Source organism: Centrocercus urophasianus, unplaced genomic scaffold (assembly GCF_019232065.1).
Source record: "Centrocercus urophasianus isolate 14NV4802_14NV808 unplaced genomic scaffold, USGS_Curo_1.0 seq_2, whole genome shotgun sequence".
Taxonomy (NCBI): Eukaryota; Metazoa; Chordata; class Aves; order Galliformes; family Phasianidae; genus Centrocercus; species Centrocercus urophasianus.
The window spans coordinates 10,495,780-10,520,992 of NW_024884755.1; the positions used below are offsets into that span (position 1 = coordinate 10,495,780).

Genomic DNA, 25,213 nt, shown 5'->3' on the forward strand with positions numbered 1-25,213 from the left:
TTATTTAATAGAGCATATTCTCAGCTAGAAAACAGTGTATTTCAATAAAGCCATCATCATTAGCTGTCCGTTTTCACTAGTGATGAACAAGAGCCTGCATTCCATACTAACATCCACTGTTTGGTCTCCATAAAAATTCAGCAAGTGTTGATGAATGTCAGTGAGTGCCATTTTTTCCACATGGAGAAATTCAGTGAGACACCTTTGCTTCACCACCACTTCCTTGTTAGACATCATTTTGTCAGACTGCTGCCGCCTTTTTCATGACAGCAACACTTAACTTAAGGTTCAGCCTCTACTGTCAAACCACCAACTGATGATGTGGGCCAACAGAGTAAAACAGGAGGCATTATTTTCAGAGCAGCCCTTGTGAATGTAATGGTGGTGTAATGTATAAAAGACGTTGTTCCTCTCTTCACATTACTTTTGTGTTGATAATTGGGAAGAACTTCCCCTGTTCTATGGGAAAATTCTACACAGCAAAATTGGGATTTTTATTTCACAATGATGAATTTATTGTGGTAGCAACAATTCTAGGGGACAAGAGACTGGGAAACACTGTTCTGGGTGTTTCTTTTTGTTTTTTTGCTCTGAGATCTCATTATTCCTGCAATCTTACTATTTACTACCCCACAGTAATACTGTTTTAAAATGCGCAAGAACATCTGAAATATGTTGTGTGATTGGACTGAATGGAACCTAAGGAACTGGAGATGTGGCTGGTTTCATCTTATCAGTCTCAGCTTTTGATCTTAAAGGCTTCAACCAAGCACAGACACTGCTTGGCTGAACAGTTAAATTGTGGTTGCACTTCTTGGCATTTCAAAGATAATGCTAACTTAATTCAAACTCAAATACTACAGAACTTGAAGGAATCTATATTTGAATCAAGTAAAAATTCCTTTCCACTTTTACAATGCAATGAAGCATCAAAAATAACTGCCATATCAAAGTCCTTCAAGTTTAATTTTAGTTTTGCAAAAAAATGCTTTTTTATTCCATGGATATAAATATACTTTATGTTCCTCCCTAATCCTCTGCTTAAAATAAAGAAACTACCAAAATAAAAATCAAAACTTAGCATCAGAGAGAAATTCTGTCAGCACAGACATTTGTAAAGATTCTTAGAACGTTGGAATAATTATAAAATTGGATTTCTGTTCAGCATAGGCATGGACAAAAATTTACCACACATACCATAAATGATATATTCTGTGTTTTCTATATTTGAAATGATGAGCCTTTTTATTTTATTTTATTTTTTTTGAACTTTTAATCTTTTGTTGTTGTTGTTTTATCTCCGTTTTTGATAGTTTGCAAGTCAGCTAGAAGTTATTTCATATTCAGAGTTGAGCTGATACCCTTTTTTTGATTGCACTATTGAAAGGGCAAAAATATAGTCTGCTTCACAAACGTGTCATTTCAAAACAGCCTCAAAAATTAGAACTGGAGACTTCCAATAGCAAGAGCAAACTCAGCTCAATACATTTGCTTGCAAAATGTTTCCAAACTACTGACAAGATGTGCTGTGCACACGATTGTATTCATACACCTGAATGTATATTCCAAAATACTTGGGCCAAGCTAGAATCTGTGCGAGGTAAGCTGGAAAAAAAGTTTAGGAAGGGACCTTTGAAGAACTAAGAAGATATCATGTCTGAGCCTGTATTTTTGCTTTCCAAAACTCAGTCCATCAGCTTTCAGGCATGCACCATTTGGCTCAGGTTAGCTTTTCTGTGCTCTCTTTTAGTACTTGATATTTACCAAAATTTGGCTTTCCTTATAACAGTGTGCTATGTAAGACGAGAGTGTGTTTTGAAAATAATATTTCTCCATTCCTGAAGAAAATTGCAAATGGTTTCTCAGCCTTCACTGAATTAGAGTGGAAGAAAAAGATCCATCTGAAGGAAGTGCCTATACTGCCTCACAAATCACTCTGATGGAGCCAGTGGTGCTCATGTCCAAGAGATCATTGGTCTAGGATGGCCTCTGATATTGGTACAGAGGGGAAATCTGACCTTGGGAATGAGAGGCAACTAATGCAGAAGAACGTAGTATAGGGATGTTTATCAACCGCTGATAAAGTTCAGTGACTTTCCTTGTATACTACAAAAGAATACTTAAATTAGAGGTCTTTCTAAAACCTACACAAGTTAATGAGTACTCTCTGCAGGTATTATAAATGTGGATTTTACTCCAGCCTTAATTCATCCTGCTCTGATTACTTACTCAAATTGTACGGACAGCTGTCAAGTTATAGATGTGATGTCCTTTATCACAGAAGCAAGATACTTAATTCACTTGGTTAAGATATACTAATCAGAGTTATCTTGATCTGTGTAAAATTCTAAAGCACAATCTAAGTTCTGATTTTAGAGATATCAGTGTGTACTAGATGAACGATTACAACAGTTGCTTAGATTTTGTTAATTTGAAGTGTTTCAAGCATTCGATAAAATAGTTGTTTGCTGTCCACCTCTGAGTGGAATGTCAATTCTTGTTTATAACGATATAAAGTTAAAAAGAAAGTCCAATAATTGTCTCCAGCAGGCTCATTTGCATTATTTCTTCATAGTAATTATGTGAACAATAAGGAATGTATACCTAAGAGCAAAATATATGGTGATCTGTATGCTGAAATATAATCACTGTAAATATGCTTTAATTGTATTTGTGTTGCTTTTTAAGTAAAGGCATGACATAAAGTTCTCCTGGTATCTACAGAATGAGTCATAGCACTGAACACTGAAAAAGCCAAATAAAGCTGATAGTAATAAGAAAAATAATTCAATTATGCTAAACAAAATGAATTAAATTGCTTTATATCTGTTGGAAGAAATGATTAAACTGTAGAGTTTGTGTAGGCAGCAGGAATGATTTTGCTGATTTTGCTTTTAAAGTGAATAAGAAATTCTCCTAGAACGTGACTATTTCTTCTAAGGTAAGTAACATTTTGTGCTGGGGAGAAAAGTTAGTTCTGTGTCAATATGAACTTTTAAAATATCAAAAAATGTTTTAGGATTGGTATAACATATTTGTTATATCCAAACAAAATTCTAAATATGGTACAGAGTAGAATGAATTCAAAAGGCAACATTTGCTTCACATAATTTTAGCATATTAAAATGTAAATTGTTTTTAAAAATGAAATCAATGCCTGTGCAGGTATGAATGTTGAATGTAGAATAACTTAAGAGGCATTTGGGTCAGGAAAGATTCAGGAAAAAATGCATCACTATTCTTTTCCTCATCCTGTATTTGTTTCCTAAATGAACTTTGCAGTAATCTGCAGGTGCAGTGGCTGAGTTTCACTGAATCTTAACTCCTATCCAAAAAATACAGGCAGAATTTTGGCCAGGCCTCAGTGATCTTGAGCACTTGTCCTGAGGACTTTCAAATATTTGGTTTGCTTTGTATATTGGAACCCTTCATTTCTCTGACTGTGTTCCGCCACAGGCAGAGAATTAAAACTAAGTTCTGCTTAACAAGGGTGTGGCAATGCCAATTTAGTTAATATGGTAATATCCTGAGGTGGTGAAGTAACTTACGTATCTCCATGCATCAATACTAAGATGCCAATAGCGTTACGTTGACTGAGGAAGACAAAAGAAAGGCCATCATTGTTATGTGCAAAAGCTCCAAGTGAATTGCTGGATGCATGACCGTTTCTAGCATTGCCTCCTGGGCTGAAAGACATGGCCAGTTTGATGATGATTCTTCGCTTGGTCTAACATTCTCTAGAAGAGAATCAGGCCAGAAGAGAGCATTAGCGATGAGAAGTGAGGAGAAAGGAACTCAGCATTTCAGTGAGAAGAAATGAATTCCAGGCAGAATAAATGAGGTTTGGAAGTATTCTTATCAAAAGGCACACTTGCTATTGGGTGCTGTGAGATCCAAATCAGACAGCACTTACAGAAACAAAACAAAACCAAGAAACAACAGCAGCAAAAAATACGCTCTTTTAGGCTTTCTGTTGATCTCATATTCTGTATCCATTCATTAGCTCTCATCTTCAAACAGTGAAAATGTTGTAATCTGTGTTATCTTTGTAATGATAATGTTTGATGCAAACATCTTGTAGCCCACCTTTTAGGAGTGTATGCTAATGTCCTCATTCAGATTTCTTGCATGAGCTTCTTTGCATCAAGCAATCTCCTACCCTTTTGGTGGTGAGGGACTGATTCTCTAGTGTTTCTCCACACAGGCTTAAAAATTCAGTTACTGTCAAATCTCATTTATTCTGCCTTTTCACCCAGTCCCTCCTTTATATGTAGGTAAGAACAGGAAAAAGAAAGGAAAAATATTTAGCAAGCGAATGAAGAATGAAAAAAGTTAATATTATCACAAGCACATAGAGTTGTTCCTCAACATTGTAGGTTTTTTCCTGGCTTCTGAATGAAAAAAAACCACCCATCTTGTAATCAGTAAAACGACATCTGGAAGTTCAGTTTCATTCTCTATGGTATAATTCAAATTGCTAACTGTCATACAACTTTCTGGTGTGTGGTTTGTATGAACCTTACACTGGGCATTTGCATACTTCTGTTTCCTCTCTGCTTGCACATTTACATCTATTGTAGATTAATTTCTATGTCATGTTTTGTTTCATTTTCTGCCCTCCAAACTGGTTTGGTTATTATCTTTCTCTACCTATGTCCTTCTGGGACTGTATCCAACAGGTAGAAGAAAGTTGAAATATGAGGTTTTTTTTCTTGTAACAGCGTAGCATGCTTTAGATGACAGTTCTTGCAAATTTTTCACATTTTCTTTTTTATCATCGACCACCTAATCTGCATAACTTCATTGGTCAGATTTTTAATTATTTAACTCTTATATTGAAGTTCTTCCGTATATATACAACTTCTTCACTATCTTTGCATATTCTGTTCAGGTGTAGAGATGGTTAAAATTAATACAGTAATCACCTAAACTGTTAGCATTGGATTTAGTAGGGGCTGACCACACTAGCAAAAAGAGTACAAAGACTGAAAGTAACAGGTAAATTTTAAGAAGCACAAAGACTTGAAATAACAGGTTAGTTTTATGAAATTCATGGTGTTCACAAGTAAAGAAGTGGAACTAATATTTAAATGCTGATTTCTAGCAATACTTATGCATACTGAGTCTCTGCAAATGCAGCTCGTCTGTAAGGGACTGCTCAGGATCTGTGTATTCACAACAATTGACAAACATAAGAATTTTTCAATCATTCTGGATTTCTTCCAACTTTTGAAACTGATTCTTAAACCTGCACATCAATAATATATGAACCAAAAGCAGAGCTTATAGCTCTCTCAGGGACTCTGCTTTTCCTGTGAGTTCCTGTTCTATTATAGGAAATGTATGAATTGCATCCCCCTGGAAGTGCTGTTCTCTTTATTTCTGTTCTCTCTGTCAGGTTGGGATTCCTTGATTTTTGTGCTGGTTAAAAGAATGGGGTTATATTCAGATTAATTTTTTTTTTCTTGAAAACAGTGTTTGGCCTATTCTCCCACAACGTCATACTTTCTCAGAGCACATAATGAAAAAGGAAAGTGCAGAGCCTTTGAGGTTTTCCTGTTTTGCCTCATTGCTGACATGTTGCTGTACAATCAAAAGCAGATAGGCACCACATTAGAGAAGATTATGGCTTCCAGCATTCCCTTCCTGTGAGCTTCTGTCTCTTTTTGAGAAAAGTTACCTATTAGTGAAACTGGCACAGCTGAGACAGGGGACTATAGCATACCTGATATGAGTATACAAACTAAGAAACCAATTGTGGTCTGTAATGAGATATTTAACGTGGTTTCAAAGTTTCAGTATGGGGAGGAGGAAAAGGTTTGGCTTAATCATGCTGTGGTTGCTATTTGATTGCCCATAATCTCAGCTAGTTTCAGAAAAAAATAGAAACATTTTCTAAGGCAAGACATGCTGGTTACCTGTATCAGTTTTAGCGTCAAAATATCTGTAAAGGAACTGAGCAATAGTACATTTATACTTCTAATATTTTGCTGAAGAATGTAGTACAGAAGCTTATCTTTCCAGTTAACTTTGTCATCAGTGTTCATTTACATGCCCAATGATCTCATCTCCAAAGGCAAACAAAATATTCTATTTCCTATATCTTGGGTAAATGTGAAAAGGCAGCTTTACTGGCTTGATAAATAATTTCAAATATTTTACTTCAAGGTCTTGCTATTTTCAGTGCTTTATTATCTCACAGTCAGATAATTGTTAATCTTATTATTTATCTAGTTTATATTAAAGTCAGTTACACCTGATGTATTAGTTATCAGAAAAGTATTTAAAAGTATGCTAGTGGTAAGCTCTGATTGTAATTAACTATGGATTATGGAGTTATAATACGAATGAAAAACCACATATCATAAACAGCACGCCATAAGAATCTCACCAGCTGAAAATTCAGCAGATGTTATTTAAAGCTGGTCAGGCAAAGTTTAGATAAATTTTTAAGTGGAATTTGTTAACTTGGAAAATCAGAATGCTGAGAAGTGATTGATTTAGGTTCTCACTTAGGACAACATACAGGAGACAAGGCTTTCTGTTTCTGTGCTTCTAGGCTATCAAGTGGAAAAATGTTTCCAAGCATTAGTCAGGCAGAGCATCTCAGGTGTATAATTTCTGTCCCAGTCATCAGGAAGGCCAACCCCTAACCAGTCTCTGCTCCCTTCCCTAGAAAGCTTCAAAATTTTTACTTTTCACTGTTATTTTTGGGACAGGCCATACAAATGTTTAGATAATGGAGAAGAAGCATGGGGAAGCCATGTAGAGTGGATCTGGTTAAGATCTTGGGAAGCTAATCAAATACCTGAAGATAAGTGTGGAGGTTACTGGAAGCTGGATGAAGACAAGGTTGAACTCAGCAGCCTTAATTTTCTCATTTCACAACCTGTGCTGCATTTTTTTTTTTTTTTAAGTGGAACTCTTTGGTGTTGTCTTTCTCTGCAGCTCCATGTATGTTTAAAATACAGAGTTTTGTCCAGTGCATGTGGAAATTTCAGACAGAGGACTCCTACTGAGTTGCTATTCCTTAGAACAGCTTCTAAAACCATTCAAATTAAAAAAAAAAAAAAAAAAAAAAAAAAAAAGCACTATTTAGATATTTTAGTATTCAGAATTCACTCTTATTTTTCCATATATTTTGAGCCATACTGAATCTGTAGGTAGTAATTGCAGAAACTAGACAGTGTCTCAGAAACTCATTTCTGAAATGATGGGTTCTGGGTCCATTCTTCCTCACTGCTTTTACAGAAAAAATGGGGAGAGGAACAAAAGCTATTGATCTTTCTCCAATGTATGCTGTAGCAAGCTCTAGAACAGACTGGTACTGCCAACGAGAATCTCTGTGTGCTATTGTAATACAAGCAATTAATAAGCATTATTTGTAAATGACTACCGACTCCTCAAGCAGTCAGCTGTGCAGTTAACTAGATGTCATTTGGTTTTTCTCTCAATTTAGTAAAGTTCTTTAAGATAAATAGCAAGGAGTGTATGTAAGATAGCAGGATTCTGTGTCATTTTTTGTATCTATGTTATCATGTGGATCATTTATAAACCTCAGTTCTCAATAACTCTTTCTCAGGTCTTTGAAGGATTTTTGTGCGTATTCTTCATTACAATAAGTACCTCCGCAGAGTCCTTGGAGTTCTTCAAGGATCTGCCTTATGCAACTGTTTCTCTTTTTTGATATTCCTTTTCCAGGCATTGTGTTCTCTAGGTGGATGTCTATAAGCAGCTCTTTGAGTGTGGGGGAATCCATTCATCAGCTGAAAAGAGGTCCTGAGAAATCATAATATGTTCTTCTACCTGTTAACTTCAATTAACTGAGCACTGTGCATCTTCTCCACCATTGACCCCTAAAGGTATTAACACAGGATAGCTGGTCAACTATCCTTTGATAGAATGCCCCATTGGAGAAATGCAAAGGACAGCTGTGTGGGGAGACAGCTATATATTTTTTGGCTGTTCTGTGCCCACAGAGTGATATGAGCACTATAAGCTTGTGTGGGTAGAGAAATCCAACAGTGATTCAACTGTCATTAAATTAGTACAGATGACTTCTGAAGCCTCCAACTGTAATCTTCACTGTGAGCATGGACAATTTGGATGAAGGTCTAGCCTAAATCACCGCTAAGCCTGTATGGATTTGGGATGTTTTGAGAATGACATATGTTACATGTGTACAGATTTTGTGATACTGGTTTGTATACAATTTATCTGTATTCATCATGAGCCAGCATTTCTTTTTTAATAATTCACAGGACCCCAGTGAATTACAGGCAGGTTAGATGTTTACAGCAAATGATATGAATACTCCAAAACCTGCCCACACTTACAATCCTAGCACTGCTATTATTTCACTTGTTGTAAACAGTTCAGGTTATCTGATGTGCCAAAAAAAAAAAAAGTGATAAATGTTACTGATACTTTAGTCTCCACATGTACTGAGAAAAGGAACTGCAGGGCTCATTAAAAGTTGCTAGAGAATCAGATACATCACCATAAAAAACCCTACTACAGTGACTGCAGTTGATGATTTCTGCATATCAAGAGGAATGTTTTCTATTCTCCACTCTTCTGTCAGTTCTTCCAGAAAAAAACATTAACGTAGGCATAAGCTGTGATCTATCTCTATTGGTTTACAGAATATTTCTAATTTAATGGTGTTACAAATTGTTTGCATCAGACAGATAACGTTAATAAGTCAGTTTGTAAGACAATCACACGAATGCATGACTTGGTGGAAACATAGGAGAAATTACATTAGGAAACTTCGGAGGCAACACAAGTGATGTGACAATTTTTTGTGAAAATGCATGAAATCATAGTAACTGCTTTCAAACAAATTCTTCTGAATAACATGTAATTCTGCATGAGTTATCTCTAATGAACATCTAGCTGTGAGAGAATGTGGAGAAATAATCCAATTATCCACATCTTATATCTGTTAATTCTTGTAAACAGTGCTCTGATGATAGTAAGTAACTAGAAACATAGCATCTCTGAAGAACTATCATTTGGTTTGGCATCTTTTAAGAAACTTGCTTTGTAGCATTTCCTAGCAGTGTTTCTTTTCACACTCCAAATAACCTAATTTCTTTGTTTGTGTGTTTGTTTGTTGAGAAAAAGCTCATACTTTACCCGGGTGCACAGGTCACAGGTTATTGTAAGTGCACTGAAAAGATAAGTACATTATCACATGGAAGCAGATAGTTTGTAGGAATCAATATGTAGGTACTCACAATTTAATTTTTCAGTTCTCATCATTTCACTCTGTTACCTTCTCAACAGTTTTCAATTTTAGCTCAAAGCTGGCTGCATAGCTATGTTTGTATTTCTGCTCTGTGGATGTTTGACAGCCAATTGCTAGAAAAGAGCTTTCTATTTGCACTGCCAGCTTTACACATCATGTGGTTTTAGACAGAGTACTTACTTCCTTATGTTCAGATGCTGAAGTATTCTAAGCAGTCTTAAGTTTCAAAAATAACCTTCAAAATGATATTTTAATGCTTTCCAGTTTTTTTATAATGTTATTAAATAAGATAATGTATTCTGCATGAATTTGAAATTTTGCATTAAAAAGGAAGACAGGTTAAACGTATTATCTCTGGGATCCTGCTAATCATTGTGTGCTGAGCATGTTCAAACGGCAGTGTGGTCAAAGCAGCTGACAGCAAAGTCTTGAAAGATTATGAAATCGTGACAACTTAAATATGCACAAATAAATAGAAATATTCATTCACCTTTGACCAAACTTTCCTACTGTAGCTTGTTCTTCTTTCACTGATCTAGGATATAGCTTGTCTAATGTGATGTATTTTGTAAGCAGGCTTCAAATTACTGCTGTGGGTATGTAGTAATTAACTTTTTTATTCGTCTTCTGCAATCCTAAGAGTAAGTACGTATTATAAGATATCGTTCTACCAGTCACTTGAGAAAATCATTTGAAAAACACAAAGAGGTCTTAGTGCTCAAGTGCAACGTACTCTGCCTGAGAATGAAGCCTAGCAAGGTATAATAAGCTTTTAAAGAGGAAAGGAAAAATACAGCTCAAACAACACGGAAGAAAAGCTTAGAACAGTGTGAATAAGAGGATGATGATTGCAGGAATGAAAGAGAAGGATTTGGTATATAGGAACTGCCCAACCTCTGGCTATCACTTTGAATGGGAAATTCCCACAGATCGTTATTTTTATAGCCTTCCTCATCTTTTGTCTGTATGGAGAAAAGGGAACGAAGACAGGATATACTGCAATAGGAGTTAGCAACTGAAATGGAACAGCTTTCTGAAGTCTTGTTTGGAGACCTCACACCATCTTAGAGGAAGCAGAAACTGCAGCAGGACTTGTAAGAACTTCAGTCTGGGACTGGCAAGCTGGAGAAGGGAATAAAAGGTTTTACTGCCATGTCACTGAGGTGAGGAAAGAGTGTCAAGCATAGGTAGCACTATTAATTATAATGCCTGAAATACTGGAATTGTTATTAAGTGTGCTTGACCCCCAAGAGTAGGAAATGACAGAGAGGTAATATTTTTCCTTGTAAAGATGCAGAAGAGAAACTGTTTTACATGACCAAAACTGCATGCAATATTTGTATTTGGCAGTATGATATAATATCATTGTATGATTCCATCTATCAGAAACACTTGGGCTAAAAAGTCAAGGCCTGTTTATTGGAGGCATGTCTGCTGGAGAACTCAAGAAAGGAACAGCAGCCTGGGTTCAGAAATAATTACACGAACTCTAGGCAGAAAGCCAACTACAAAAAGGTGCCAAGCATCCAAGGCCACTTGACATGGGACACTTGGGCATTAAATTGCAGCAGAAAGCATCAAGGAAAGGCAACAGTCCAAGCTGTAGTGGGACACAGGTCATATGTGGTGCCTGTGTTCTCAGGACAGAAGGGGAGGCAGATGGTATCCCCAAATGGAAAGGACCAAGGCCAGAGCAAAGGAAACAGAAGGCCTTCGTTATCATCTGGCTTAACATAAGGATTCAGAAGAAACAAGGTATGTAATAAATACAGAAAAATCAATCTAAGACCATGCACTGGAATGAAGATAGCAAAGAGAAGAAACAGATTATCTTGTCTTTGTTGCCATCACAACCACTGAAGAAAAATATTTGACTGGGGAAGACTGTGTGTCTGAGGGCACAGTTTCCTCCCTCTTAGGGAGTTTCCCTGTCAGGATTCTTCTGCCAAACAGCATCAGTACTACATAACTGTTTTAATTAAAAATTAGTACTTTGGTGAAGTGGAGATAAATATGTAGAGCTCTTTAGGAATGGCTTGGGCAGTTCTATGGTCTTGGTGTTTTTTTTCCTGATATGACTTTTTGTGAGACTGAAGGTGGGTATGTTTCTTCTGTTTTTATCTTTTGTAAAAGCAAGGGGAACTGTCATTTTTTTTACCAAAATGTTGAGTGAAAATATTTATTAAAGATCATGAATTCAGCCTGATGAAGAAGATAATACATGACAGATGTATGGAAAGGATCAGTGGTGCTCTAACAAGGAAAGACTAGGATCAGATTCCTCAACTCTTTTCTGGAATCAGTTGGTCACAGTCACTGAACTAGAGCAAACAGTTTCTTAGATCTCAGTTTTGTCTCCAGATTATAAAGAGTAGTTCACTCTAGTGTATTTTAAGATAATAATGAAAGATAAGCAGTAAAAAGCAGTTTGTGCACAGTTGCAGTGTGAATATAAACAGAGACAAAATTAACAAATCAGTAGAATAAAAAAAAAACACAACAGTAACAAAGAATAAACCAAAATGTAAACGAAGCCATATGGAGTCAAAGATTCTCAGATGACACAGTAGGAAACTGAGGCAGACAAAAGCAGTTATTTCACTCTTAAATGAAAGTGTTAGGGATATTATTGCTTTAATTCTTTTTGAATTTGGTTATGAAACTGCAGCTGAGATGTGTGAGCAGCAGTGTATTTTGACAGTTACTCTAGAGGCTTCAAGTTACATGATTCTCATATCTTAAATGAAACCTTCATCATCCATGGACATGTCTGTCTCCTTTCTGAAACTGTTCCAAGTACTGACATTATGTCAGGTACATCAAGCCTGTGCTCCAATTTGTCATTACCCTGAATAATAATGCAGAATATTTTGGTTTTCCTCTTCCCCATTGTGCAGCCATAATTCCCCTTACTAAATATGGGACCAGCCCATCCTTGGAGAGAATGGAACATTCTGTTAAGTTTACATCATGTCCAATTTATTAATTCTGCATTTTATGAAAATGAATTGATGGTATCTATAATAGTTTAATTACGATTGATTATATATTTATTTATTTATTTTTAAATCAGAGTCATCAGTGAATGTGCTGATTGTCTGTTATGAGTCAGAACTTGTCAACACACAAAAACCTTCTGGAACACCTGATGATGTTCACATTTTTAGAAAAATGACTGAACAGTCAGATGCAGAAAGAAGTACATAATTTGTAAAGTGCATTACAGTTGTTGAAAGCTTTAATATTTATAAATGATTGTAAAATCCACTAAAATAGTTCCGTGCTCTTATGGAATGAGGTGGAGTTGCTCATAATTCAGTGGTTTTGGATAAGAGTGATAAAAACCAAAAAGTATGTTTCCTAAATGGGTCCTACTTCAGAAATGAGGAATTTTATTGCAAGGAACAGAGGAATAACATTAGGATAGTGTAGGTGTGTTGTATGCATATCTGTGTTACATCTGGTGAAAATCAGTGATTCTCTAATTATACCCTTAAAAACATCTCCTGAGTTAGGAACAAGAAAAATGATGCATATTCTAAAATGAAGTTCTATAGATAGATTATGCCTTTTCTCTTGGAAAAGGAAGAGATAATTCCCTTGTAATTATATGAGGATAAATTAATTACTTTCTAACAAACTCAAATAAAAACTTGACTACATAGTACTGCCTTCTCTTTTTTTTTTAGTTAAAAACATGCAGGTGCATTTTAATAGCATATAGATTTCTCCTACTTGTGTGTATTTTTGATGTATTTGAACTTTTCTATTAATATAAGAAAATAGGGGTTACAAGTCTCTCCATTGATGGTGCATCTCTGCACGGGCATCACTTCTCCAAATGCCCAGTCCCACCACAGAGGCCAGTCAGCCATGTTCTGCTCATTCTGGATATGGATCAGACCCAAGAGTGTTGTGTACTTTCCTGATGGTGAGCACATGGCTTGAATATGTGCTGAGCGAGCTGTTGTTTTGGCTACTGTTGATTTGCCAGGTAGCTGACGGAGAGCAGGTGAGACATTTTCCATCTGCAGAAGGCACTCAAACCTCACTGTGTGCCCAGAACTGTGAAAGATCTTCATGAACCTTGCTTGAAGATTCTGTAGTTTTGGTCTGCGCATTAAGGTCTTGGCTGTGTGCCTGGTTTTAAACAGCATCTTTCTTAAGAAAATGTGGTTGAAAATAAAATGATTACCTGTAGAAAAAGAGGATTTAATATGAGTAATATTCTCAAGGTGTTTTTGTGTTTTTGTTTTGTTGCAGAGTAGTCTAACGATTATAAAGACTCTCCGAGTGAGTTTCATCTCTGCAGTTCTCTTGCATTAATTGTGATTATGTATGCCTTTAATGTACGTGCATGGGAGACTATAAAGACATTATATATTTGAATAACGTGTTGGCAGTACTTTCAGATATACATTCAATGTTAGTGAAAATAATGTTAGTTTTGTGGGTATTCTGGTGTGCTGTTGCCATTAATACTGACTTCATTATCTGTGTTATAACACAGAATGACAAAGGAAGTAATAGCGATTAGAAATTGTGTCTGTAGGGCTCATTCTGAGTGAAGTTCATATTTTAGGAGAGAGCCTGTGCTGAGGCTACATGGTAGCCATTAGTTGGGTATTAATACAGTGCATCTGCATAACCATTAACACTAGGAGAGGGTCTAAAACCTCTCTTATTGCCATAAATCAATGCAGAATTTGGGTGATGGGGTTCCATCTGCTACTTTAAGGGAAAGATGTTTGATTTTTGTAGTCCCACAGTCAGGGCAGCAATGGAGATAGAAGATACTGCTTCTTTTGAAGTCTAATTAACTGAATTTCACATAAAGGAATTGAATTTGACTCACTCTGAACATACTGAATTTTTTCAGTAAACATAATTTTCTCTTCATTTTGGGACACTAGTAAGTAGTGAAACATAGGGATTAGCTGTAGATTTCCCTTTTTATTCTAAATAGAAATTCTTGTTAATTTCTCAGTATTGCTCTGATAAACAGGAGGTCAACTTTCAAGCACAGGCGCAACAAATAAAGCTAGAGTGTGGAAAAGCAGCTTCACATTTGCTGCATTTGTGAGGCTTTTTCTACAGAAACTGATATTCATTTATCATATTCATTATGTCTCTGTATCATTCACCTTAACCTCATATAATTATGTGTTTAATGATCTTTAACCTTTGCATGAACGCAGCTTGCTGAAGCTTGACAATGCCTGTAAATTATCATTCCCAATGGGTAGAAGATTGAAAATGTTACTTGTTAAAATATATTATGCTTTCTGCCTTAAATCACAGAACTGAAGTGAAATTCTAACTTTGGACAAAGACGATGACATTTTAATCTTAAATCTAAATAATGAAATTGTTTTGAAAATATGGATTTTCTAGAGGTCGGTTATTAGAATATTTTATTAGTAAGGTGTAAGACCTTCAAAACTTGGAAAAGATCTTTTAATATATTGTCCCAGGTACTCACCACAAGTGCATGTGGTTTCAGTAAATGCCATGTGTATGGCTCATTTTTTATTACAGAACCAAAACTGTTTAACTGCTATTAATCTTTGGGTAAAGAACTGATTTTCACTGATCAGACTCAGGTTCAACTTTAACATTATGAAATGTTTCTAGCACTTCCACTTTCTGTTTAATTCTTAATTTTGTTTAGTTCTTAATTTTGTAGTGTTTCAAAAAGCAATATGTATTGCTTTCTTTTGATTGAAAGGACTTTAACTTACTAGAAGAAGCAGTTAATACTAATCATATACCTTTTTTTTTTTTTTTCTCTCATTTTAACAACTAGTATCTTGCTATCGCTGCAAAGGTTTTATTGCTTTACATTCATTTATCCCAGAACTGGTTTATGAACCATAACTTCTGTTGGATAATATGAGTAAAACTTACACTGGAGATTATACTGACAGCCTCTCCTACTTACTAGCAGGTAGTAAATTGCAGGATCTTTGTGCATTCTCAAATATTGATGTGGAATATCTATTTTATCCAGCCAGTGCTGCCTTAGAAATTCGGAATACAGTTTTTCGCTGTAACACTTTATATACTTGGGTGAACTGGAGGTGTTCCCAATTGCTTTGCTGAACTGCGTGTGTCCTGACAATGTTGTTACATGACATCACTGTAATTCAGCTAAAAATATTCTGCCAAAACTCTCATATGCAATGTTAATAACATAGATTTTATTCAGGGATCAGATAGACGCTTAAAGTATAAACAACCTGTTTAAAACACAGATTCTGGATTGCTTCTTGACAGGTTCTGGAACCCTGGAAATAAATGTTTATGTTACCTAGATCAAGCATTATCCCTCCCATAAGGACAATAACCTTCAAGACTTTTTAAATAAATATATCTCACTTAGCAGACAGAACTGCAGTACCAATCTGCAGGAGAGTGTGTTAACTTTGGTTAACTTTGATTCTGTTGATTGTTGTCAAGTAAAAGTTGATTGCAACTACAGTAGGAAAGAAAAAACAACGGAGGACGCAGCTGTCACGTGACGTCCATGTGTACATTCATGTGGAGTGAGTAGAAAGAGTGAACTGGACTGAGTCATTCATATTCACTGCTTAAAAATTCTTTTTTGAAATACTGATGTGGTAATAATGTGTTGAGTAAATTTAGCTCTTGGTGCTAAACAATCAATTGTCAGGTATGATTTTATATGAGCACCTATCTGCAGAGCCTGCTTGTGGTATAACATAGAATCTACTTGTTGCTTGGCTGTAGCCAAGTCTGCAAGTCTTATTTTCACACCAATTTTAGTATCTCCATGCTAGTTCATGTAGCAAGTGACAACACTTCCAGGTCCCACCTGGAACAGCAACCAGCGTTTTCCATTTAAGAGTAAAATACACAGCCAGCAACAACTTCTGCTGAGCTATCTGCACAAAAATAGGCAAACAGGAACAAGTCTAGTGGTAGTTCTAAGTCACATTGAAACCATCCTAAAAAGGTGGTATGTATTTCCTTTAGAACACTTTTTGTGAGGTACAGAGAAGTAATGATAAAACAATGTATATATGTAATGCTATATTATTCACTTGTTCTTATTTTTCATGTTACGTGTGTTCAACAGTAAATATTATTAAACAGTTAAACATTATTATTGTGTATTTAAATTATTATCGTATTTTTAAATGTATTTACATGAAAACATTTGGTCTACCATTTAGTGTACTTGCCCTTGCAAATTAAAAATTATTGGAGATAATCTGATATTTAGGCCTTGGCATTGAAGCTACAGGAAATCGATGGAAGTCTTTTCTCTAGTGTTCCTCACTTTAGGTTTTGAACTAACAACAACAGCAAAAATCAAAGAAAAATACCTGCTTTTCTTATGCTGTTTTAGGTTGTTTTAATCCTACCTTGTTTTTTGAAAAGCTCAGTAATGGTATTATTTCTTCTAATGGTTTGAGGAAAATGGGTAGGTATATGTAGGGCTTTTTCTTATATTTCTGGAAACCTACTTTAAAAGTATTTCAGATGAAGCAATAGGACCCTTTAAGTTAAGCTACCATCTGACCTGTTATACAGTTCTAAAATTCTGGAATGCAAAACTTTTGTATAGATGCCAGTGTTCAGCCATTTTAAGTCCCTTGAAAACAAGATGAAAGCAATACCTTAGAGTAACCAACTAGATTAAACTACGTATTATTTTTAATCCTTCATTCACCCTTTGATCTAAGGGTGATCTGAAGTTGAGGACATCTTGTGCTTGTTCATTTTAGCTGATAATAGTTTTGAAGACATTTAAATTTTAGAATGGAGATTTAAAATATATATAACAGCTGCTTTTTAAATAGAAAGTCTAATTATGCCTGTGATTGCATTCACATTTGATTAGTATGCATACAAATCCCTACTCTCCCTGTATATTCAAGCTGAGATATGCATCACTGGAGCTAAGATTAAAGTACAAAAGAATAGCTTGAGAAAATGTATGGCTAAACCAATGGGGAAAAAAAAAAGAAAAAAAAACAACTAAAAAGAAAAAGAAAATCAGATGTAATTTCTATCTCTAAAATGCTTATTTTACCTTTTAGTTGCATACAGACTTGGATCCTGGCAGCAGCAAAATCAAGTATATCCTATCAGGAGATGGTGCTGGAACTATCTTTGTGATCAATGACAAGACTGGAGACATTCATGCAATGAAAAGGCTTGACCGCGAGGAAAAAGCTGAGTACACTCTAACAGCTCAAGCAGTCGACAGGGACACAAACAAACCTCTGGAGCCTCCTTCGGAATTCATTATAAAGGTTCAAGACATCAATGACAATGCCCCGGAGTTTGTTGATGGTCCTTATCATGCCACAGTTCCAGAGATGTCTGTTGTTGGTATGTATGCCTAAATATCAATCCATTTTGATTCCTTGCAATTAAAATATGCCAGTATATCATTGAGTTTTTGATGGATAAGATATTTATTATGTTGATAGCGTTAATTTGCATGTTTTCAAATCTCTTTTTAGCCAAAGCTTTCATCTGTAGCACAATAGAAGAATCCCTTAGTAGTAAGAAAAATGCCTAACGGATATATTAATGTGTCTTTATTTGTTCAACAGCACTTTAATGATCTAAATTTATGTTCCCCTTATGATGTTGTGGTTAGAGTATTGCTATTGAGGATGATTTATCAAGATTTGTTCCAACTTGACATTTTAATCCTATTGATATTTTGTTGATGTTTAATTATCTGTTTGTGTATTTTTGTACACAGATTTAGAAGTTGCAGTATGTTGATAAATACTTACTTTTTTTCCTCTAAGTGCAATTGCAATCATCCAAAAACAGTGAGTTGAAAGATGCTGTGTCTGGGAATTGATGGTTAGACTCTAGGGTGGACTTAACCAAGTATCTATATGATTTGCTGGAAAAATGGAAGGGAAGAGTAAAGACTGCTAAGTAAAAAGTTGATGAAAAAGGAAATTAAGCCTGTGCAGACATTGTGAGGAGAGAAAAAGGAGTAGGAAATAATCTTAGTACATTTTACTTGTATTTATTTATGTTGTGGGATTAGTGTGCATCTATTTCCTGATGGATTAATATATTAGTTCCTTTTTTTTTTTTGCGTAGTTACTCCTTCTCACATTTTTGTTTACTCAGGTTTTTACTCCCTGCTGATATGTATGTATATCCAGTGCAGTATCTGTAGCTATCACAAAAGTAAAAGGGAAGTAAATCCATCAACCAGAAGAGTCAATTTCAGGGTAATACAAAAATTCACTGTAGACAAAGATATCAAAATCTGACCATGAATGTTTAAGTAACTGCTAATATTTTTTAATGTTTGGTTGAGGATAATATGATTTTCAGCCATTTGAATGCATCTGTGAAAGCGCAGTAGTTGAAGGGCTGCCAAGTCTCTTTAGAAAACAAAATGGCAACCAAAATTTTGCAAACACCTCTCGGTTTTACCATGCTTAAAAAGAGGAGCAATATGAGGAGTCAGAATTATCCTCTTTCTCATGTACAGTACAGTGTGTTGTACATGACCATTTTCAAATGAAAGCATGGTGTGCTGATTAGACTAGTAGTGGAGTTTTCATATTTTTATCTACATTTGTCCTCCAAATTTTCATATCCTGGTTGTATTAAATTACTTGTGGCAAAACTGATATGTGGATTTTCAAGTATGATGTCAGTTCTTTTACCAAAACACAGTATTAATTTCTGAAGTCACTTTTACTTATATAGCAACTCAAACAGAATGCAGACCTGCTTTCAGAAGATATTTTTGCCAAGCTAAAGACTGTTAATCCTTCATGGAAATAATTTGTTTGGTATTTTAGGAAGAAAAGAAAACAAAATAAATGCATACACAGAAAGAAGGTTTCTGATCAGAAAGGCTATAATAAAAATAATTTATATCTGTACATATGAGCAATATTTTATAATGGCTAGCAAAAACAAGACCCTTCTCCAAGGAATATTCACTATCAAGAAGGTAAGAAAAAAAAACTTGACAGGAAACTGAACAGAAGATCAGACGAGTTAAAATGTAATAAATTTGTTAACATAAGTTTTAAAAGGCGGTGCAAAGAAGGGAAGAAATTAAAAGAAGAAATCAACATTAATGCAAGAGATGGCAAGAGTAAGACCTCTGAGGTCATCTATCACTAATTTCTGCCTCTGTTTGTGTTGTTAATGTGAAAAGGTTTTGGACCATGTTTTCCAGGCTGCATAGGAATATGCACAAATATGAAAGTACAGAGTTTCAGATGTAGTTCAGTGATGAGCTGTATCTTTCCTGTTTTCTTCCATGTTGAGGGGAACTGCCAAGATAAATCCTGTCTTTAAATCCTCCAAAAGTCATCCCCATTCACTATCCCCTAAGCTAACAAGCTTTGCTAAATGTTAGGACCAAGCATTAGTCATTTCCTCTGCAATCTCCTACTATCAAGTTTTCCCAGATTTAATCTTTGTCTTTTACTTCTGCTCTTATGATTTCTTCTATTACTGAAACAACACTAATTTTGTATGCTTATGCTTGATCCGTCTATGGTCTTTGTATGATATTCCTAGAGATGTATGTTTTCAAGCTGCCTCAGTGAACATGAACAAAAAATATTTATATATTTTTGCTCATTCATAGAAAAAAGATACAAATTCTGAACTATCACTTCAAAACTCAGAGAACATGCACATTACTGGAGTCAGGAATAACTGTAAAATCTGTGCAGTCAGGCCTGCCTTGTACTTGCTGATGGAAGCAAATTTCAAGGCTGGAAAGCTGAACATGAGAAGGTTAAACCTTTACCAGTTTTGCTGTTAAAATTCTCTTCAGCCTTCTTCAGCTCACAGACAGAATCTGTCTTAAAAGCTGTACTAAATGGTTCTCTGTAAATTATTTCAACTTTCGTTACATTTTGTTAGTCCTCTTCAAATTAATTTGGGATTGCTTATGAGTAATCTGCCTCCTTTCAGAATTCAAGGATTGTTTCTTTTTTTTTTTTCACAATAAGAGTATTTCACTCCATTATCCACTTACTTAATTCCCCTTAAAGAGATCTCCACCCACTGCCAATTTCAGCCTTGACATTTATACAACACAGTCATTACTAGGCACTGTTCTTATTCAGGGTATAACAAAGTTCTGCTAAACCTTTTTTTCCTCAAAATGGTCTACAAGTAATGACTTATCTGAAGTAAAAGTGGAAATCATGTGCTATATAAAAAGTATTTATGTAATGAGAATGCAGTACAATATATTTTATTTTTGGATCTCTGTGGAAAAAATAATACATAAAATACACATGAACAAATAAGAATTTCATTATTTTGTTGTATATTGTTGAGCTTCTAGCAAAATATGCTTTTTCTAGTAGGTATGTTCCCTGTAGTGTAGCAGCTGCTGGTCTTATGTTCCTTGCTAGAAGAGATGAATGTGTCAGTGGTATTTTTGCATGGATATCTAGTACATGAATGATATACTGAAGGGAGGGGATGTGAAAACCACGATATAATGCAGATCTTACGTGATGAGCATGTGTGTATTTGTATTCCTACATGAAAGGTTATCACACTGATTTGGCCATGATCCAGCCTCCTTGTTTCTTATAGTATCTGTTAGTGATATCTGGAAAATCTTGCTTCTCTGCTAAGACAAAAGAAATGAATTTGCGTGTCTTATTCCCACTACTTGGTGCAAAGACGATTAGCATCACACTGTGTTATCTCCAGTAGGAATGATGCTCACTTTTCAGCTGTCTTCACAGAACATACACCCACACACCTTCTGAATGATGTGTATCATCAGTATATTCAGAGTTATTTTGAAATAACTTATTTCTCTCTTTAAAGAGCAAGAGGGACACATTCCAAAAAACATTCTGAGAAGAAAATTGAATATTCCCTTATTACATCCACATATTCTTTTTTCTTTTTTCTTTTTTTAAGTAACTCCTAAGTAATCCAGCATTTTAAGTCTGTATCCCAATTCCAAAATGATGAGTTTGCTTGTGACAGCTAATGATGTATTTGGGGAATTTGTTCTCTGTTGAAATTGAACATTTTAATCTTTTAATTCTGATATTTCTTAGGGAATTAAAGGGCAAAATCCAGAATGTACGGAATCACCTCATTGTAACAGTACTGGATTTTACAAACAGGAAATAATTTGTCAACAAATCTTGTTTAATCACTTCCAGATATGAAAGGACACACAGGGAATGAAACCCAGTTAAAAACCCTTTAGAAATTGATTCAGCTAAGCTTCTAGGAGGAGGAATCCTGTAACATTTGCATATTATGTAAATAAGTGAGCAATCTTAAAAGATAAGATTCACAAGGCTAAGTGGAACTGGTCCTGTAGCCTGTTTAAAGAAAAGAAGAAAAAAGAAAGAACAACAGCAAAAACCAGTATGTTCTGTTTCTGTGTTGTCCTCTCAAGGAATCATGAAATCCCTTAAAACACTGCAGAGGTGATATGGGAGCAAAAGCAGATATTGTCTCCCAACAGGATAGCTTCAGGATCTTTTTTTCCTCAGGAATTAAGAATGAAACGAGGAAGAGAGAACAGAGGAATGAGAAGTGAAATTTCTTGATTTTGTTCTTGGTGAAGACAAGAATGTTTAGACAGCTGGTGTCATGTTAAATGATGGGAAGACAGAAGTAGAGTGACAAACGTGTTAGTGAAATCAGAGAGGGCACAGATGGAAAAAGAACAAAAGCCATAAGCAGAGAGAATTATGTCTCGGTTGCCTGAATTAAGGTAAACAGGCAAATTTTAAAAATTTCCAAATATTAAGAATTTCCCTGCTAGTCAGAAGAAAAGGTAATAACATGGAGTGGCATTGTGTGCCAGTGCTCTGGAAATGCCCCTTTAACACTTGGAAATATTAAAAAAGTGAAAAAGCTGGAACAATATCTCCGTCCTTAAGTGCTTCCATGAAAACTGTTCACCCTGGGAGGATGTCTTTATTAGAAAGAGTCCAGAGTTTTGGTTGAGTCAGGATATCAATTTCCAGTTTGGAATGAGCACATCTACTTAGCAACCTTTTTTTTTTTTTTTTTTTTTTTTTCAGACCAAAGTTTGCCATTGATTACAATGCTGTATAGAAGAAACCATTCAACCATTTTTAATTATTTTTTCAACAGCAGAATGGTGATTTTGGATTGCTTTGCATGATAGAAGCACAAGTACATAGCACAGTTTTTCTTTTCCATTCTCCCAAACATGTTATTTCTCTTGCAAAATGCTTGCAAAAGAACAGAATCTGCTGAATACTATGATATCAACGTGCAGTGTCTGGTATGAATAGTGATGAAGTAACTTGTACATCAGAGTGTTGCGATAAAAATCTGACCTGAAATGTTATCGAAGTCCACCACACTCCTACTGTGTTCATTTTTTCCCTCCTATGTATTCATTGATTTTTAAGGCGCTGAGCATGACTGTTAAATCAATGATAGTTTGTCACAAAATTGTAGAGTAAAAGGACTGTATTAGTGGGGTCAATTACAAATTAGCCCAAAGGGTAAAAGGGTGTGCAAAAGCTAAGAGGGAAAGCAGCAGATGTTGTAAAATATGGCAACAATGTAACAGCTGTTGGAAAATGTGTATTCTCCTGTAGTCTTGTTCCTCTGCTTGTTTCTCTTGTGCATAATCAGCTTCACGAGCTGTGTTCCTGAAGAACGTTTTACATTAGAGATTTCTTTAGGGATTGTGCATGTGTTTAAAATTTTCTGTACGTTCTGTGTGGTTGAGACAATTGCCAAGGTACAATCACAAATAACCTTAGGAAATTGGTTAGGATATATTCAGTACCAGGGCTGTCTTCTCCCAGGTTTGACTGGTTATTGAGGCTTGTAAAAACTTATTTGCAAGTATTTGCTTTTGTTTGTGTGCTCTCCGTTTCTCATGAGACCTGATTGAATACATCATTATCTTTTTATTGGTTTTAAATTACCATTATGAGCATGGAGCTATGATATTTCTCTTTGGGGATTTGTAATATTACCCTTTACTTTTACCAACCTATATAGTCCTCAACACATCAAACTCTTTCACTGACTTCATACATTGGTTTCCTTGACAGAACTTGCCTCTGTCTTTCCATCAACTCATCAGGAAAAAGCCATTTGAATCATATCAATGTCATAGCTCCTTCTGGCATTCCCTGTAGGGGAATCTGTCTTCCTGTAGTGCTCTGGTTACACAGAATGAAGAAGGACAGACAGACATAGCTGTACATTGATCATATGATGCCAGAGCAGAGAGAATTTTGGCAGTCTTAGGTACATCCCTCTCCAGTTCTCTGTAATCTACAAGAATCTGTTCTACAATCTTTTTTTTTTTTCCCTTTTTTTTTTTATGTAATTTAAAATTATTTTTTTTAAAATTTTTTTTTTTTTTTTTTTTTTTTTTTCCGAAGATTCTTGTATTCACACAGTCACAGTTTGTTTCTTAGTGTTCTGCATCTGAAATTCCATCCTTGTGGTTGCTTTCATTTCTACATGCTTGAATTTCTGCTCTGTGACAATGCAAAAATAAATCCTTGACTCAGATTTCTGATTCATTCTCTTTTGGCTACAACTTTAAATCCATTCTTTGCAACAATTTTTTCAAATTCCAAATCTTAAATAAAAAAAAATGTTTAAAGAGGTAATGGGGTTCTTATTTTGTTGATTTTGAAAGTTTTCCATTCCATCTTCTGGACAGGTATGCTTGTGACATGAGCCCATTTGCTGGCCAATGGATAATGCTTGAGTGGAAAACAGACAGATGAGAGGAAGCAGACCAGTGCAGATTTCTGCCATACTGAGGTTCTTTTAAATGCCACAGAACTAAGGGCTGGAATTCGTTCTCTTAGTTTTTTGATTGCAGGAAAGTAGTCTAACTCTAACTACAGGGTAGGAAGTTCTGTCAGAAAGTTATGTTCAGTGTGGTAGTATTCTCATAGAAACTTTCATTAGGATTACTTACATCATTCTATAAATGTGAAAGATTTAGCCTTACAGCACTGAAAACCATACTCCTCTAGCACTGCTAATTCAGATGACCTGAGTTTTTTAGGCATCTCTTTGATGGACACTCCTGACATTTGGGAAAATGGGATTCAGATGCAATTTAGAGTCCATTTTTTTCTGTCACCCCTCCCCTGAACTGGTACTTCTTTCTTTGTTTAGCTGCTGAATCTGCAGTACTTAATGTTTCTTCTTGAATACAGATAAGCAATTGCCTGTGGATCTGATGTCACTATGGCTTTCCCATGAATTGCCAGTAGAGTACTGCTGGGCAGCTGATTCAACTGCACCTTTCCCAGGGGCAGTTGTTTCTGCTGTCGTGTGCTTGCTTCACAATGACCTGAGGAACCAATAGTTCAGACTCTGCTGTTGCAACCTGGGTTATCATTGCTGGCATTTTGGGCTACACTCTACCAAACAAAGCAAGCACGTCATCAAAAAGCTGCAAGATTATACCAGTCGCTTGCTCTTTCCACAACCGAAAGATATAAATGAAAGAATTTCTGCTGTAAACAGCCAGGACTGCTTTTTAATTTATTTCTATTTTTTTATATAATACACCTGAGCATAACCTGAAACTTCCATTGAAATCAGCAAGCCTTATGGTACATTTTTTCTGCTTGGAAATAAAGTGTACAGTGATTGTCCAATTTTACTGTCTTCGCCTGGGGACCTCACACAGACTGAATGCTGATGAAACAGCCAATTGATTAGAGACAAACAGTCTTTCCAAAAATCCTGAACAAATGAACAACTGTTTCCCACATCTTTTGCGAATTTCAATTAATATTCCATAGTGAAGGTGATATCTTAACGGAGAATAAATAGTAACTGAAAAGAAAACATAACTCTTATAGTTGAATATAGAATGTATTTTACACTTCTGCTGTTACTGGTGTTACAAACTTTATTCTAATCCTTACAGTTACCCAGGGGAATTTATAAAGGAATACCTGCAGGCTCTCTAAT

General features: G+C 35.5%; 1 protein-coding gene across 2 annotated transcripts in view; it reads left to right on the forward strand.

Annotated features, from left to right (window-relative positions):
• The window catches only part of CDH8 (cadherin 8), a 124,000-nt gene that overhangs the window by 20,781 nt on the left and 78,006 nt on the right, over positions 1–25,213 (forward strand). For both annotated transcript variants that reach the window (XM_042821491.1, XM_042821493.1), the window contains one exon: positions 17,320–17,614. In XM_042821491.1, the coding sequence (XP_042677425.1) occupies positions 17,320–17,614 (295 nt within the window). The remainder of the gene's footprint in view (positions 1–17,319; positions 17,615–25,213) is intronic.